At 42.0% G+C, this 18,997-nt stretch overlaps 1 protein-coding gene across 8 annotated transcripts in view; it reads right to left on the bottom strand.

The window, feature by feature from the left end:
* Nucleotides 1–18,696, bottom strand: part of CAMK2D (calcium/calmodulin dependent protein kinase II delta) — a 237,916-nt gene extending 219,220 nt beyond the window's left edge. For 6 of the 8 annotated variants that reach the window (XM_083174483.1, XM_083174485.1, XM_083174480.1 and 3 more), the window contains exons 1-2: nucleotides 17,983–18,696; nucleotides 9,858–9,952 (exon numbers count right to left, since the gene is read on the bottom strand). In XM_083174483.1, the coding sequence (XP_083030609.1) occupies nucleotides 9,858–9,952; nucleotides 17,983–18,047 (160 nt within the window). In that variant the 5' untranslated portion in view covers nucleotides 18,048–18,696. The remainder of the gene's footprint in view (nucleotides 1–9,857; nucleotides 9,953–17,982) is intronic. The other 2 variants (XM_083174478.1, XM_083174481.1) reach the window with 1 other exon arrangement.
* Nucleotides 18,697–18,997: the final 301 nt, after the last annotated feature.

The raw sequence follows: 18,997 nt of genomic DNA, 5'->3' as shown, positions 1-18,997 counted from the left end.
AGCACACCTCACCTCCTACTCTCCCCCTGATGCTTCCGCCCAGTCGATCATTTCCAGACCCTTCATGACTTGCACCAAAGGCGACATCTCTTTTTGGTATAAAACCCTAATCACCCCGGTCGCCTTCTCCAAAACGTCCCCCCACATGAAATGGGAGTCGGATCTGAATAGGACATTTACCCCTGCGCAATGGCGCCAAATCTTCCTCTCCTCCTACATAATGTCTCGCTGTTTAAACCATACAGAGATGCATATTAAACTGATCAACAGGCTCTACCTAACACCAGACCGCCTACACTCCTTCTGGCCCTCCTGCTCTAATCAATGCTGGAGGCTATGCGGCTGTGTCGGCAACATATATCATATATTCTGGTCCTGCCCCAAAATCCTCCAGTACTGGTCCGAAGTCTTCACCCTCATTTCCACGGTGCTCAAACTCCGTCTCCTCCCCGACCCATCTGTGGCTCTTTTTCACCTATACCCTCAGGAAGTCCCCCCTGAAAAAAGATATGTTCTGGGCCACATACTTATTGCCGCTAGAGCGAATCTGGCCCAGCACTGGAAACAACCCTCCCCTCCGCCTGTGATACAGGTTACCCTGAAGACTAACCACCATTTCCTTATGGAAACGGACTATACCCCATTCTCCTCCTCTCCGAACTCCCCACATATCCGCTGGCTCCCATGGCACACCTATATTACGGAAGGAGCAGGAGCTCAGACACTCCCCCCGCTACCCCCTTCAGACCCACTTCAATTCAGTTTGAATGAGCCACCAGAGGTCCAACGCCATTAGATCCCCTCATACATATCTCTTCACAATTTCGATGCTATCGCTGACTAATTGATGTACTGTGCTTTAAGAGTATCCATGTTACCTATTAACTGTTTCTGAATTGCTTACTAGCTGCAGTAAAACATGTCATAATATAGCCGTGTTTGGTCCATACATAGACTGTATTTTGCCTACTTACTGTCTGTATCAGATTTGATGTTATATTTTTGATGTCCGACCACCCCCCCCCCCCCCCGAAAGTCCCCCCTCTTTCTTTTCTGTACCCCATTTAAACTTTGTTACAATAAAAATTTATTGATGGAAAAAAAAAAAAAGTTGCTTAGGGTTGGTGGCATGAGAAGAGATGAGAGATTGGTAGTATGTTTGTTTGGCAGTGTCCAAAGCATTGCAGTAGGAGTGGTAGCTAGTCTTATATGTGAGGAAATCAGTCATATTACGAGATTTACGCCATTGGCGTTCTACTTTACGTGAGTGATTTCGTAGTTGTCTTGTTGTTTTGGAGTGCCACGGTTGGAATCTAAGCCTATGTAGGGTGTAATGGGAAGCTGGAGCCACTTCAGCAGAGTCAGGAGAGGTAAATGTAGAAATTAGTGAGAGCTGTTGCTGCAGGGAGGTGGAAAGTTGTGGAAAATTAATAGTATTAGTATTTCTGAGGGTTAGAGTAGGCTTGCATGATTTCAGTGTCAGTGAGCTTGGTGTAATGGAGGAGAGCGAAAGGGTAATGAGATTGTGATCCCTCTGAAGGGAGTGTTAGTAAAAATCAGAGACTGAGCACAGCCTGGTGAAAACAAGGTCAAGGCAGTGGCATTTACAAATGATTAGAATGTGAGTGAAGGAACTGGTGGTAGAACTGAGTAAGTGAAGGATTGTGACAGTAATATACCAAACCCACCTCATTTACAGTTACCAGGCATGGAGGTGTGAGTGAAGTAGAAACCACCATGTGACAGTGCTGCAGGTGAGGCCGTGTCTGATTGTGTAAGCCAGGTTTCTGTAATGGTCAGTAGGTTGAAGTTGTGAGAGATGAAGAGGTCATGGATGGATGTTAATTTATTGCAAACAGAGCGTGCATTCAATAGGGCACATTTACGTTGTTTGGTGTGTGGTGGGAGGCATGTGATATTTATGAGGTTAGCAGGATTTCTATAAGGCTTAAGGTGCCCATACACATTACAATTATTGTATACAATATCACATTACATCACATCTCGGTTTTGCGATAAGATGAGATCTTGTATAAAAAGTATGTGCAGCACATACTTTTTGTACTAGATCTTATCTCATCGCAAAACCGGGATGCGATGAGAAGTGATATTGTATACAATAATTGTAACGTGTATGGGCACCTTTAGAACCAAATAAATCTGAGTTGGACAGGTGGTTGGGTCCTGGGTTTGGTGATATGTCACCAGCTAATATGATTAGAAGGGAGAGATAGATATACTGTAGGTGGATGTTCGTGTTTTTTGTGTTGGTGGTGGGATGTGGATGTGAAAGTACAAGTAGAGAAGTAAAGAGCTCATGAGTGTTTAGAAGAGGGGAGTGAATAATAGAAGAGGCAATGTCCGATTTCCTCCCACAATCCAAAAATATACTGGTAGGTTAATTGGCTCCCAACAAAATTAACCCTAGAATGTCTGTGTTTGTGTGTGTGTATATGTGGTAGGGAATATAGATTGTAAGCTCCACTGGGACAGGGACCCATGTAAATGTTCAAATATTCTCTGTAAAGCGCTGTGGAATATGTGTGCGCTATATAAGAAACTGTTAATAAAAAAATTAATGTGCACAGAGAGGTGAGTGTCAGGAAGATTATAGGATGGTTGAAGTTTGGCGAGTATTCCATGTAATGAAATGAGAAGTAGCAGTTTGATGAGCATGATGTGATTGTGTGTATGTTTGAGACAGGGTTAAGTAGAGTGGATATGTATAGTAATGATGTGTAATAAGTATTGTATTTACCTTGCTTGAGGTTGTTCAATGTTTTTAAACTGTTTTTTTAACTGTTATATGAGTAATTCCCACTTTGTAATTTCTACTTCGTATATTTCAAACTTATAGAACTGCAGTGGCAGAGAATTGTCCTCTATGTGAAGAGATATACCAGGTCTTAGGAGAGGCTACAGCTGAGGTCCCATGTCCAGCTAATCAAAGTACATAAATTAGCCTGTGTTAAATAAACACTAGCCAAAAAATATACTCCAATAAATGATGCCTCACTGAACACAGCTTCAAACAGGTACTACAAAGACCAGAAACACATCATTAACAAAACAACACTGGTTATGCAATGGGCAAAATACAGATTAGCAGTTACAGTGGTTTTAAGATAAATTTATAATTTATCTTAAATAAATTTAAAATCACATACCATTTATACTCGAGTATAAGCCTACTTTTTCAGAACATTTTTTATGCTGAAAAAGCCCCTCTCGGCTTATACTCGAGTGAGGGTCCCACTTGAGTCAATAAGTTTTCCCATTTTTTTGTTGTAAAATTAGGTGCCTCGGCTTATATTCGGGTTGACTTATACTAGAGTATATACGGTACATTGTATATTTGGCCCTGAGGAAGCTAATCTGCGAAGCGCGTGCCGGCTAGCAGTGCGCAGGCAGATGGTTGCATTTTTCATACTCATGTATTTTGATTGTGTGTTCCAACAGTGATATGTCTCAGCAGCCCTTGTAAGGGCTTGAACTCACTATAAACTGTGCCTGCCTAATTATACATCACGTGACACCATATGTATGCTACTCATATAGGTGACCACTGACTACTTAGGTAACCCACCGGGGCTAAGATTCCCACTTGCATACATGTAGTGGAACACCCTGGTGTAACAGGTTTTGTCACAGCTAGACTACCTGTACCTGTATATGTGCATTTGGTGGTGTTGAACCTCTCATTAATCAACTCACCATCTCTATATCTGGCCCCATGTTCAATAACCTGACATAGGTGACCGTCTATCATTATTACAAACAGAGTCTTTGACTCCATTGAAAGGATCCTCATTGGAGTAATTCTACATATCACGTAACACGTAACACCATAAATGCACATACCCCATAGCTGGGACTATTTGTAATACGTGCAGGTTTCCCAAGCGAGCCTGCAACATATGGAGTAACAAGGTTACATGACCCACTCCAATTTTAAACTAAAAACTAAACGTTTAAAAACCTAAAAAATAAAAATTGATAAATTGGCTAGATGCAGCAACCACACTGCCTAAGCCGGATACACACTGTCCAACTTAGATACACTTAACAATTGATACACTAAAGTGCAACATCTGCCTGCCACCTTCGTTTTAAATGTGTGAATCCCACCCATGTATATCTATTTGTGTGTTTTTTTTTATATTTTCGCAGTTCTAAAAATGAATAAATAAAAGTAAAATTTTATACTTCTTTTGGTGCACTGAAATAGGACATATCTTTTCATTCCTAAGTCTTTCCAATTTATTTGTGTCCAATGGTCCACCCCCCCCCCCCCCCCTCCCGATCCTAGAACGAATGATAAACTTTGAAAGAACCAATAAGGGGGTTCATAAGTAATCATCTCAGTCTTGTGCGACTGGCAAACCCTCTCCCTGTCCCACCCATCTTACTGCAATAGGAGTTTATGCAGACCGCTGGGACTTGTAGTGCTGACCAGTTTAAATCACATACATTGTATATTACTGCAAATAAACTTCTAATTGTGCGCAGGGCCATGTAACCTCACAGAGCAGTTGGTGGTATTACAGGGAAGGATGGTGCCGGGGAGCAGCATGGGGCGCCATACTCTGATATACACACACTGCACAGCACTGTATAGGGACATACAGATGATGGGCGGGGGCACAGGACGTCAATTCTCACCTCTCTCCCCAGGCACTCCTACATAGAGCGTGACATCCCAGCTGCTGGGTCGGCAGCTTACTCCAGTCCGGGTGACCCGGCTGTGTAGGGATATCTGGAGGTAACCTGGTGGGTGTAGGGATGTAAGGGTGTTGCTCTCTTGGGCGCCAAACCAAATTTTCCATTGTTCTGGGTGGGGGTGAGAACCAATATGGAAATGGCAACTCCAATCCAACCAATAATAGAGTGACATAACACGAGGGTGGGGCAAGGCAGGGTTAATGGCCTGTGCACAGTATGAACGAGAGCAGGAACACAGTGACGTCCTGGGATTCGAGCAATGCGGGAAGACAGCGGATCATTAACATGGCGCGTACACAGAACTAGGTGGAGCCTGTCCCAGGGGACACAGTAATCGACAAGAAAATGAGTCTGTGGTGCTCAAAAGAGGGATAAATACTTTGTATAGCGAGCATTTGCAAACCCTGAATACATATGGGCCCAAGTGCTGACAGGGAACCCTATTCCTTCCACGGTGCAGTTCAGTCTTATCTGCTTGCCTCCATTCCTCTCCTCAACAAGACATTACTTAATAACTATCACAGGAATGGACAAGTCATTGTCTCTTACAAGATCACACATTCACAGGGGGTGATTCTGGTTGCTTTGCAAAAGCAAACTCCTCCTTTAATGGACAAAACCATGTGCAAACTCTGATAATATAATTTGCTGCTGTCTGTTTACCCTCACCCACTAAAAAATTCGAGAGATTCTGAAAAGAAATGGTTAAGGTCTGAACAAGAGCCAAATCATCTTAAAACCTGTGTGTACAATCCCCATTACACAGTTCACATTCACACCACAATGTCCAACATTTTAAATGCTACACAGACCAGAAGAGTCAGTGTCATTTTCCTTCAATTCTCATCCATACCCAATACCCTCCCCTAACCCCTTGTTGCCATTATACTCGGCTCCGGTTTAGTGCACTGGAACACGGACATGCTGCAGTATTCCTAAAAGTCCTGGCAGTGAGAATAAACATCACTAAATATCGGACTGTCCTGGATTAAGGCTTAGATCAGAACAGTGAGGAGGTTTTTGTTCATCGTAAAATTAATTTAAATTGTCTTTTTTTTTTTAAATGAAATATGGTCTACCTTGAATGTTGAACGATATTAAATGTTCTTATTTTAAAGGGGATACGGTCGGTTGGTCGACCAAAAGTTGGTCCACAGTCATTAGGTTGACATACTGAAAGGTTGACATGGCTCTAGGTCGACATGGGACAAGGTCATTAGGTCGACACAAGCATTAGGTTGAGATGTTTTTTCAAACTGATCGCAGTTTTTTACTGTGATCAGATCTGAATAAGGGCCAGTATCTGAAAGTCCAATTAATTACAAGGTATGACACTAAGCTCAGAATGTCCTCACTGACAGAATAAATACAGCCAATGTTAGGTGTAGGCCAGGCATGTCCAAACTATGGCCCCCAGCTGTTGTAAAACTACAAGTTACTTCATGCATTGCCACTGCTATTAAGGAATGCTAAAACTAAGCATTCTCGGATGTGTAGTTTCATAACAGCTGGAGGTCCACAGTTTAGACAAGCCTGATATAGGCTGTGGTCAGGGTTAAGGTCCTTATACAGTGGCAAACGCAGGATTTTCAGAAGGGGGTTTCCAGAGGGGTGGAGCAAAGCACGGAGATGGACACTTAGGTGACCCAGTATATGCCGGGTCAGTTAAAGTATTATAGATAGACCAAATGTATAATAATAATAATAATAATAATATTATACATACATACAGGGGCGTCAACAGCAGTGTAGACCCCTGGGCATAGCAATGTATTCGGGCCCCTACCGATCCTCCAGCGGTAGGGGAAGCTTTGATGTCCCGATGGTGTTAGGGGGTATTATATCAACCGCTCAGCATGTAGGGCCTGGATCAGTAATTTCCACTAATTACCCCTTTACTGCACAGATGGTGGAAGAAGGGGGCATTGAACTAAATAAAGGGGCCCTGATACATAACTTCCAGAGTGGTAGAGGATGTTTAATATGCAGAGGAGGGGTGTATAGTTGAGTGGGCTCATTATTCATAATTTTCTGGTGGGAGGACAACTTGCTTGACTGCAGATATCTCCAGTTCCCAGAAATAGATTTCTTAGATTTTAATGGAATTAAAAACAAGAGAATCCCACCTACCAAATGCTATTGGGAACTAGGGGATCAGAGTTCAGGAGGCAGAGCAATCTGCCAACGAGTATATCAAACTACATACCAGGTGTGTGGAGCTGGAGCAGTAACCAGCTGCTGGAAGGCTGATATCTCTGGTTCTGGGTATAGTAGAGACAAGCTACTGGTGTCCTTCAAAGGGGAAGAGTCCCAGCTTTTGGAATATAACCTCAAAAAAACTCTAAGTCAGAGAGAACCTGAAATATCTGACTGGGAATAACAATTAACAGGCTTGGATGGGACCACTGCTTTGAAGTCAGATATCTCCGGTTCCCAAGGGCCGATTTTTACAATTCTTGTACCCATGAAAAGAGGGGACCCTAAGCTGGGGGAGTTTCTGGGTACTAAGAAACCCCCCTGCGTGCGCTTCTGTTATACACAGGTCGGACCGGATTTCCCTTCAACTCCCCCGGAAGCTCCCTGGGAGGGTTGCATGCAATTTGGCACTTTATGTGCCATTTTTTACATGCAATTTATTGCATGTAGAGGACTCCCAGGGAGCTGCCGGTTTACAGGAGTTTTGAAAACTCCCATTCGAAAGAATGCAGTCAATCTCCTTGTGGCTCTTGACTTTTAAGGAATGACTTTATAGGCTGCAATAGTACATATATTGTTTAAGGCCACAGAATAATAATGTTTAGCTGACAGGTGCTCGTTAGACACTATTCTTTTGATAACTATGAAAGTCTTCTTCTAAAGAGAGCATGAACAGTACACAAAACCTCCTGTGTGTAGTATGGATCGAATTCGCATTATTCAACCTGCTGATTCCAGTCTTTTATTATTATGGAGTTATTCCCCAACTGCAGAGCTGTACAGTGTATACTAGCACGACGATAACAACAATATAAATACTACATATGGAAATGTTATTTTGCCAGAGTAGCCTTTATATGTACAAAAGGTAGCAAACTGAAATTCAAAATCTTTTCCCGCAGAGAATATACAGTACAACACTTATGGTCCACCCGACACAATTCAAGGGCAACACTGGGCTAACCCTTTACCTCCAAAAGGGGTGTGGTTTAGCCCACAGACAATGTCCAAGCACAGTCATTAGGACAATGGTAAAAGGTCAACATGTACAATGTCAACACATGAAGTAAGTTGACATGGAAAAAGACCAGTGGGCGGGATGCTGTAACATCCGCGCCCGCACATCGCCGGCTACCACAGACATAATTATTGCATATGCACTAACATATACGATAATTATGGCAAAGGACAGCTCTCGCGTTAAGAGCTGTCCTTTGCATTGTGGCAGGCGATGTGCAGTGGGTCCCCGGCAGCTCCCCCCTCCCTCCCTTACCCGGCTGCTCTTCTGGTCTCTCCTCCTCCTCACAGGTCCGTGAGGGGGAATTCGGTGAGAGGCGGCAGGGCTCAGTGCGGGGCGGCGTTATGAAACCCAATAACAGGGGGGGGGGGGGGGGGTTGTTTAGAGTAAACCCTATACATGAAAAGGTTGACATGTGGTTTTCAGGTTTGTTTGTGTCAATGTCGACACCTGAGCATGTGGACCCTAATATTGTTTAGTGGCCTTATGTAGCTCAGAGATGCCTACCCTCCCGGAATGGCCGGAGGCTCCCGAAAATCAGGTACTCCTCCATCCGGCAGCCCCCTGGAAAGGTGGGCAAGTCTCCCGCATTCCCCAGACCCTCCACATCTCCCCAACGTACCACGATTTATGGCTCTAAAAGTAAGTAGTAAGTCTGATATAGCTCATTACATAACTAGATATCACTTATGTTTTCCTTTTGCTTTTAGAAAGGTCTCCCAGTCCCAGGTTGTCTATTTAGCCAATACCTCAACCCTGTGGATACAATACACAGCTGCTATCTGGGTTCAGATGTACCTAACACAGGGTGCACATTAAAAAAAAAAGTGAAAAAAAAAATACAAGTGTTTATCTTGGTGCACCACAATCTAAGTGCTGCAATGTCTACAGCATTTACATGACTAAATACAAATATTTATATTTATGTATCATTTTATTATGTTGCATATAGAAATGGGCGCAAAAAGGTGAATGGGATTGACTGTGTGTATATAACTATTCCATTTAAGCTTAGGCTGAAAAGAAAGAAAATAAAAACAGGTTGATTTTCGTGGACGTAAATACTGTACACTCCATCACTGTGGATGGTAGACAGATAACAGATCTCGGAACATTTAATATGCCCAGATTCTAGGCCTGATGTCTCAGTCTGCTTTTCACATGATCATTTTCTCAGGAGATTTTTTTTTGCAGAACAACCTTTAGAAAACAAACAATTGCACATTTTATGTTAGGTTTCTAAAAATAACCCTCAGTAAATATAGAACTACTCATTACACCACAGATCGGTGAAGACGCACAAATATATTTCATACCAAGCAAGGAAAACATTAGTTTTCCAAGTTAGCCAGTGGTTAATAAGTAATCTTAAAATGCATGGGTGGGGGGGAACATCAATCAATAGGGAAGTTCCATCCCAGAAAGCTCTATAGAATTATGTGTAGCTCTACTGTTAAATACAGCGTGCCTTAACGGAGCAAGATCATTTGTAAATAATGAACAGGAATGTGATTTATCTAAGCTCTGACCTATTTTTCCCACAACATACTGCCGAAGCATCTTACTCCCATGTTGCAGAATCAGTCTCTCTACTGCCCACTAACAAGCCCCGAGCTACAAGATTCCTGTCTCTTCCTGACACAGCAATGTCATCATCACTGCACCTATGCACCATGGGAACACATTAAAACATGATATGTCAAATTAAAACAGAATGGTTAGTTTCAAATGAAAATAGTATGTCTATATTAATAATTACTTTGTCCCGTAAAGCGAAATGCAATTTTGACAAGTTATCCACTTACGGAATAGTCAGACAGAACCACTCGACAATAAAGTAAGATTTGGGTACATATTAAATTCTATCAACTTCAGTCCATTACTGATCATTAGAGACACAAGCCGAGTAGGAGATAAATACCTCTTGCGGAAAGCTTTTTGGTGTTGATGATTTTTGCTGCATATTCCTGTCCTGAGGTAATTTTCATGCATCTTCTCACCACAGAGAAGGCTCCCCTGTAAAGCAAGGACATGGCTATTAGTGGTAATTAAATGCTTCCCTCCGTCAATAACATTTTTGGTCTGATAACAGAGGAGAACCCAACACTTAAGGTGCCCATACATGCACCGATCCCGGGGTGCGTTCTGGGCTAAAATAGCATTGCATCGCATCGCATGCCTTGTGCATGCAATGCGATGAAAAGCAAGTACAAAAAGTATGTGAAGCACATACTTTTTTTACTGTGCGATGAGGTGCCGTGGGAGTGCGCACCTCAAAGCACAGATCGCACCCCCGGGATCGGTGCGTGTATAGGCACCTTAAATGGAAAAATGGTGCCATCTGATATTTCAAAATCTCTCTCACAGACACAGTACAAGTGTTCCACTAATGCAGTGGTTCTCAAAATCAGTCCTCAGGACCCCAGACAGTTCATGTTTTTCAGGTCACCCGACAGGTGCACTCATTACTGACTGACACATTTAAAAATATCCACAAGTGGAGCTAATTATTTCACTTCATTCGGCAAGACCTGCAAAACATGCACTGTGTGTGGTCCTCAGGTCGGACTTTGAGACCCTGTGCACTAATGGTTAATGTGTTAAACTGGCCATACATTAGGTGACTTCTCGGGCAACTGTTATGCTTGGAGACCTCCCTTGAGCCACCTGCGTACCTTCCGGGCACAGGACCGCACATCGCATTGGATTGGTTGTCAAATATATAGGATTTGGATGCTTTTTATGCAATTGATCTTTGCAATCGAATAAAAAAAAGCACCAAATCGCTGTATATCACCCTAGTGTAAGGGCACCTTAACAGTTTTAAATGTTTGAGTGCCAGCATCACATTTGTTATATTAATTCAATTAAAAAAATAATGTGTAAGAAAAAGATTATATTTCCTATATAACGTAAACATTACAGGTCACATTTTCACAAATTCACTTGGCACTCAAAGGGTTAATAGCAGCAATTAAAGACAGAAAATATGGGATTACAAGGCCATTTGCTTTGGCTAAAGACTATTTTGGTCGCTTGCTTGTCTTGAGCTACTGTACATTGAAATGCACACCAATTATTCAACACTTACTCTGCTCTCACCTACAAAATGCCTTCTGATCAATTACCTGACTGAATTACAGCCACAAGCTCTTTCACACTCCTAACACATTTAAACAATTAAACAAGCACTTAAAAAGTAAAAAAGGTATGCCATATAATATGGGACTTGTTACCAACACACACTCCATTTTACTCTATAGTTATACAGATAAAGGTAACCTGGAAAGCATCAATAAAAAAACTGACTAGTAGAACTACAAAACCAAGAGACAAGAGATCTCCAGAGTGTGTGGGGGGGCGGTAATTATATAGATTATACAATATAGTACACATTAATGTCATATTTGGAGAAAACATCAGGTGGAAACCTTTTAAATACTCATATTGGGAACAAATTACTTGTTGTATTGCTATATGCTTATAATGAGCGCTTAACTTTCAACATCCTACACAACAGCTCCAGTTAATAGCTAGGTTTACTATTGATTTTGAGGCTCAAGCTATTAAATGCAAGATATTCTAATAGATGGATGTGAGCCAGTAGATTTACAGTAAAAACATTGACGTATATCTAAAGCTTCTGGAGACTTGGGTCTCACCAATCTCCATTTACTGTATATTATATGGCTTTGCAATTTGTACATTTGACAGGTGTCCTTCTATATCTCTTCTCTGCAATTTTTCGTTTCTTTTGATCCTGCTTCTGGTTCTCCTTTACTAAAGTATGTCAGGCTCTTTTAGTCTGGCATTTCACTCATATTCTATTTGACTGGTCAGATAGCAATGAAAACCCGTCATAATGTTTTAGCACGTCCTACTCTGAACTGTAGAATCTTTCTACTACTCATCATATTTGGTTTTATTTGGGGTTATTTCCTTGGGCAAACTGATGTTTTACCATTATTCCCTATATCTCACTACTTTGGCTACAGTTGCAATACCTACAAATTGATTCGCCAGTGATCCTCCTGATATTTTTAAATGGAGGGCTTTGGTTTATAATTTCTCTAACCATGAAAAGGTATTTAAAAGACTTAAAAAAGACCATATACAGGTTGAGTATCCCGTATCCGAATATCCGTTATCCGAATTATTCCGAAAACCATACATTCCAGAAAGTGAACCAAAAATTTTTTTTTTTTTTGCTAAAGACTTACTGGGGACATCTGTAACAGCACTACTGAGGGAATGATATTTAACTGGCACTATATATGTACAAGACAATGATTGCTTGGCATTTAAATTCAGTGCCTGAGATTGTACACAAACTTTGTTTCAAGTTTTGAAACCTTGTTTTATGCACAAATAAAATATATTTGTGTTTATTTCATGTGTTTGATGTACAACATAAATGCAAGATACCTCAAGATACATCATTGAAATATTAAAATATTCCGAAATACGGAATAATCCGTTATCCAAAATTCTCCTGGTCCCAAGCATTTTGGATAAGGGATACTCAACTTGTACCATTAAAAAATGGGATAGGTGGGGAAAATTCCGATTGGGTAAAAATCTTGATATTCCAATAATGCAAAGATTATGCTTTGGTAGCGTCATTCTCACCTTTATCTCCTGCATATATTTACGCACACACGTGCTCACTTTTTTAGATTCTTTCCAAAGTACTTTACATTTCAACAAATTGTTTATATGTGTTTGTTTTTACTCCTATGTTTGGATATTTGTGTGAATTTATGGATATATGTTACTAATTGATATTATGTACATTTCGAGTGCAGTAGATCCAGCAAACTGTGGGTTGCTTTTATTAGAGACATTTCCAATTGTTAATTTTTGTTTGTATGTTTTCGTTGAATATGATCAAAAACTACCTAATTGCACTTTGGCAAACCCATGTTGCACTGCAGGTGGGGCAGATTTAATATGTGCCAAGCACAGCCACATTGAGGGGCTCATGGGATTGAGGCCGAAATGTTCAAGGGCCTACAGTATACTGAAAATGAGACAAGAGCTGTGTAGGTAAGGCCAGGGTCTCCATTAAAAAAACAAAAACCCACCATAAAATTTTTGGAGAATCATTGTGAGAAAAAAATAATAAAAACAATAGAAATACACTTTTAATACTTAAGAATTATGGCTGACTGTGGCCAGCTACTCATTATGCCGGCCATTACGATGGGCCCATTTTATTTGAAGGACTGAAGCTGTAGCTCCATTGTTAATATGGCCTTGGTGCAGAGATTTACATTTGAGAGGGATGTGTCCAAACTTAAATCTAAATTACAGAATAAAAATAAAGCTACCTAGTACAGATGGAGCCGCTCTCATTAGGTGCGTTGGCAAGCCAAGGTGACCCAACTCAGCGCGCCATATGCCGGGACATGGGCACAAGAGCATCTCACACGCAGGCGCCTCATTCGCACCACGCCATTTGCTGAGAGCCGCTCAGATGTGGTATGCATTCAAAAGCATAAATTATATACCATGCATGTAAATGTGACTGCACCCACTGCATTGCGAAACGGTTTGCACAGGGAAACAGAAACTTTCCTTGGAATCAGGCCTGTTTTCCTAATATTTTGTTTTAACACAACAGAGTTCCTTCATGCCCAAAATAAGATTTGGTACTTGTTTCCTAGATTCAGCAATTTGCTTAGTGGGCTATTTTGCGTAGGGAAATCACATTGCATCGCATGAGCCATTTTAGGGCCATGCGATGTGGGATGCGATTTCCTATGTAAATGTATTCACTGCTCTCTCAGCCCCACGCCATCGCATCGGCCGCAAAATCTCATGCGATTTTATATGGTGTGCGATGCCATGACATTAGGTATACAATAATATGATTGTATGCCCCCAAAAATAGGTTTAGCGCACCCCCCCCCCCCCCACTATCCACGCCACCCCGAAGCGTGGCGAGCGCAGTTGATTTTATATAGTGTGGCGAGCGCAGCCAGCCACCGAGCCCGAACCGTGGCGAGCACAGCATGCCCCGCGAGGGGACATGGAATACATGTAAAGTAATCCGCTGCGCTCGCCACGCTTCGGGCTCGGTGGCTCGCTGCGCTCACCCACACTATATAAAATCAACTCCACGCTGATGTGGATAGTGGGGTTTTGAAAAAGTCAGAGGACGCATTCCGCTGCGCTCGCCACACTTCGGGGTGGCGTGGATAGTGGAGGGGTGCGTTAAATCTATTTTTGGGAAATACAATCATATTATTGTATACCTAATGTCATGGCATTGCATACCCTATAAAATTGCACGTGATTTTGTGGGACATGAGATGTGATATAGTGAGGTACAATGAGGGGGAAAAAAATTACATGAAAAAAAAAAAAATCGCATCGCATGCCGCTATAATGGCCCATGCGATGCGATTTCCCTACGGTGACGTACATAGGAAATCTGAGCGCCGTTCTAGGAAACAAGTACATAAGATTTTAGTCCAGACTTCAGTATATCATCTATATATCTCTAGTGTCTGTGTAACTCCGAAACACTGCCATCTGCTTGCAGGAAGTGCAACTACATTACTAGCTTTCGAAGCATTTGCTTCGAGCAGGCTTACTTGTAAGTATAAAAAGATGCATTAAAAAAAGGTCAATAATCGCCAAATGTAATAAAATTAAAAGCAAAGCAGCATCAAGTAACATGTTCACCAATCCCACAGATAACAAATATTGTTTTTAATTGAAAAAAACAGCTGTTTTCACTGGGACAGTTGAGTTAATTTTCTACATGATAGCTTCATTGGGCCAGTTCCTTGGCTGTACATGTGTGAGGTGGCATTCAACTCATCCATGTGCAATGACGCAGAAAGCCCATGTTTGGCTTCACTTTCACAAATTGAAAAAAATTAACAAAAAGGAAGTACATTTAAAAAGATCAACCCAAATCGCATGGAGCAAACTTTTTTCACTCCAATAGACATACAGTATTCCCAAGAAGTCATGTTTTCACTGTAACAATCTGTTTCTCTGCACAATAGCAGGCAAAAATGCCCCAACACATTTGCACCGTACTTTTACATTAACATTCTATATTTCTTAAATGAACCTTGGACTGGGGAGAAAATTCTAGGTTCATTAATATATTAGATCAATAAACACACACAAACTTGACAGAACAGAATGAAAAAAAAAATGGACTATAATTTGGCGGTTAATGGATTAGACCACTCTGCTCTGCACAAGATCTGCGTCTCTCTTCTGCATGGATCACTAGTTCCCATTCACTATTACAGGACTTTCATCCTGCTCCTCCCATCCTATGGAATGCCATTCCACGCACAATAAGACTCTCCGCTAGCCTCCAAACTTTCAAGTGTTCCCTGAAAACTCACCTCTTCAGGCAAGCCTATCATATTCTACATGCATAACCCTCTGAGGCACTTCTGTATTATATAGCTTCCCTTCTGGACTTGTAACTTGGTGGGACTGCTATGCTATTACTGCTGTCTGTCCTTGTGTTTCCCTCCTATATCCCTATAGATTGTAAGCTTGCAACATGGCTCACCTGCTTCCAAGTCTGTCTGTTGTTACCCAGTTTGTTTTATCACTGTCCACTATTGTAAAGCGCAACGGAATCTGCTGCGCTATATCAGAAACGGTAAATAAATAAAAATTCGGTACTTATGTATTATCTGGACTACCATGTTAAATGCACCCCATTTTTTCATACCCCTACTATCCAACTACGCATGGAGTTGATTTTATATAGTGTGGCGAGCGCAGCGAGCCACCGTGCCCGAAGCGTGACGAGCCCCGCGAGGGGACGCGGTCTCATAAGAAAAACGGGAGCACAGATATTACATAAGTACCAAAAATTAATTTACACCCCTGAAATAAGGTAATTCATAAATGTTCAAGTCTACCAAATTTTGTACCAGTTTCTTTCATCATGTTGGCCTGCAAATCAAAAGTTCCTTCCCTCTACTAGCTGATTGCCAGCAAATACTCAACTCCAGTAGCTTATATTGCCTTTTCCATTTGTAGTACAAACCATATTTCACAATGTGAGGAGGCTGTTGACTGTTATGAAGGGAAGCTTGGTATTCCCCACTGCATTTGTCAGTTAGGTCAAAAGCTTTAAAGCATTATTTACATAAACTGATGCATATGGGAATTATCATCCCACAGTACCAGAAGACTCATTAAATCTGTAATTGTGTATGATGTGTTAGAAATATATGGACTATTATTCTAGCTTAACGCCCTGTTAAGTGGCTTGGTTCAGAGATATATATACACATACATACACACAGGCTATGTATAGTCATGGCAAAATTATAGTACAATAACTGCAGTCTAAGCCCTAAATTTTGGCATGTTACAGATTCAACTCTGAAAAATAAATGTATATTAAACCCCCAAGATGAACATGTCAGCAATGTAACAGGAAATTCCATGTGACTGACAAGCGATAATGTAGGTATCCTACACAGCATTGATTTCTATGGCCAAATGTTGAAGTACAATAGTAGCTTACAGTATATGAGACTTGCAGCTATGGAGGGGGCTGAGAGAGTGATCGGTACTCCCCAAAATACCACGTGGATTTTTATCACCCCTGGGTGGTACATGGGGCCCTTACAAATTTTGCTTTGGGGACCAAAATATTTGCATCCATACCAACACTAACAAAGAGATAACATAAATAAAGGCAACATGACCTCCACCAATTACAACAGTTGAGGTGCAGTGGAATTGGATGAGCAAATAGTGAAGAATTAGACAGTGCCATCATGCCTTGCATACCTATTATATTTATAAATGCACATGGCTTCCGTGCTTAATGATAAACACAACCACTATAGTATGTGTTTATGTGAAGGATACACAATTATACTCCCAGCTCACACATGTAAATACTCCGAGTAGCACTCTGTAGCTACACCTACCATGAAAGACATTCTGAAAATGCCATAATGCTAAATGAAACAAACACATACAGCAGTCTAAATAAATAATTTTGGAGTCACCCTAAAAATAGTATAGGAGCAAAGGTTGATTGTGATTACAGGAGTGTGAATACCGTATAAATAAAGATAGTTACAGAAGATGCCACAGCAGGGAGCTTCCTTCAAATAATTAAAAAAAATTAAAAAATTAAAAAAAGATATAAAAACCACACATACACATACTGCAAGTACAAACTTTAAAAAGGCGAACATGGAAATATGTTGGAGAAAAATATTTCCACACTGACTCACATTCCTTTGGACTGAATCAGCAGCAAACATTTCACATTATTAGTAATAAACTGAAGAATGACAGAGCTTACATTTTTGCACTATGATCCGAGAGCTCTCATTCTCCTTATCTAACATTGAACTACTGATATAATAGATGGCAAAGAAGAAGCTCTTGGTGGCGATGACATTTACAGTACTTGTGCATCTTCACTGCCTATATAGCAACAAGATCTGTAGGGCAGGGAATCCCTTTGAAGGAGACAATCTCCTGTATGCTTTCAGCTGAAACCCATGAAATGACTTGGCATCCATCTGTTAGCTATTCACATTACATGCACAGTGTCAGAGCTGATAACAGTGTGCCTATCAGGACATTATTTCCTGGTTTCAGGCTACACATAAGCCACAATATTATATACACACTCTACATGTATACATATCCACATTGTATTATATATAGCTAGGAAATATATGAATGTAAATTTGACAACATAACAAAAATCTAAATTTATGGGATATACAGCATTTAATGGCCATTTAGTTGTGAATTAAGGAAGACACTTACTAGGCTTTAATTACAGGATTTAAAACACACACACACACACACACACACACACACACACACACACACACAGCTATGAGCCACAGCTGGGGTTCCCTGACATGATCACGTTAGCCGGATAGACAGCCAATACCCACACCTGCACAACACTAGGTTACATTCATTATATATAGAATATGCAGAAAGTTGGGCACTGCCCATCTAACATGGCACCAGTGCAGGGTAGCAGGGGCTGTCAGCATGAAAAGAGAGGGGCTTACTTTCCGAGCTCCTCGAAGAGCTGGTACTCATCGGTGAACCTGGTGCAGGTAGTAGTAGAAGCCATGCCGCCGCCTCCTCCTCCTCCTCCTCCCTTAGGTCTCCTCCGTGGGTGGTGCAGGGTCGGGGTGCTGGGGGCAGCGCAGCAGCGCAGGGACAGACAGGAGAAACGACAGTGGCGGGTGCCAAAGGTGCGAAGTGACCGGACAGCTCCTACCCTGAGCCTGCTCCTAGTGCTGCTGCTGCTGCTGCTGGGGAGGATGCTGCCTGGGCTGCTGCCCTCCTCCTCTCCTCCTCCTCCGCCTCCTCTCCACCTCCCCGTACGCAGCAGGGTCACCGGCCGCCCGCCCCGATCACTTCTATTAGGCGCTGCCTCCCTCAGTGGCACTGGGATATCCCTGCCACATAAGTGGTGCCACGGAGCCAGAAGCGCATACGAAAGGCGACTGCTGCTGCTGGGTCTAGTTACAAAGTTCTACACTATAACGCAGGTCAAAGGAAGCCCCGGGGTCTGCGACTCCCGCAAATAGGCTGCGGCTTCTGTATGTCCCCGCACCCTCCCTACTCATGGGCTCCGCAGCACGGCTATTGCCTGTCCCGCTCTGCAAGGTGTGCTATGTGCCGCTAACACTGGCGCCTGGGCTGCGCTGTGTATTATGTAGGTTACTAGATGATGTGCTGTGTGAGCCCGCGTCTCTCTTAGAGATGTGTCGTTCGCGAACGATCCGGTTCTTTTGAACGGATCCACCAAAAGAACGAACGAGCCGCCGATCCCAAAATGGTGATCCGGATCGGTTTCGCTTAGCATTACATACAATACAATGCACATTGCATTGCTTGAGCTCAGCACTGCCCCCTTTGGCAGCTGAGATATTTTCTTCTAATTGGCTGCTTGTGCTGCTGCTGCTGCTGTTGCTGTGTCACGTGCAGATCTAGATTCTTCTGAATCTGGAAGCCCTGAGGGAGGTCTGGTGACTACACATCAAGAGCAGAGGCATTGGCACTGGCAGGCATTTC

The sequence above is a fragment of the Crinia signifera genome, chromosome 1 (genome assembly GCF_055691185.1).
Source record: "Crinia signifera chromosome 1, ASM5569118v1, whole genome shotgun sequence".
Classification (NCBI taxonomy): domain Eukaryota; kingdom Metazoa; phylum Chordata; class Amphibia; order Anura; family Myobatrachidae; genus Crinia; species Crinia signifera.
Note: the sequence above shows the minus strand (reverse complement) of the source record. Positions and strands in the feature narration are given on the sequence as shown.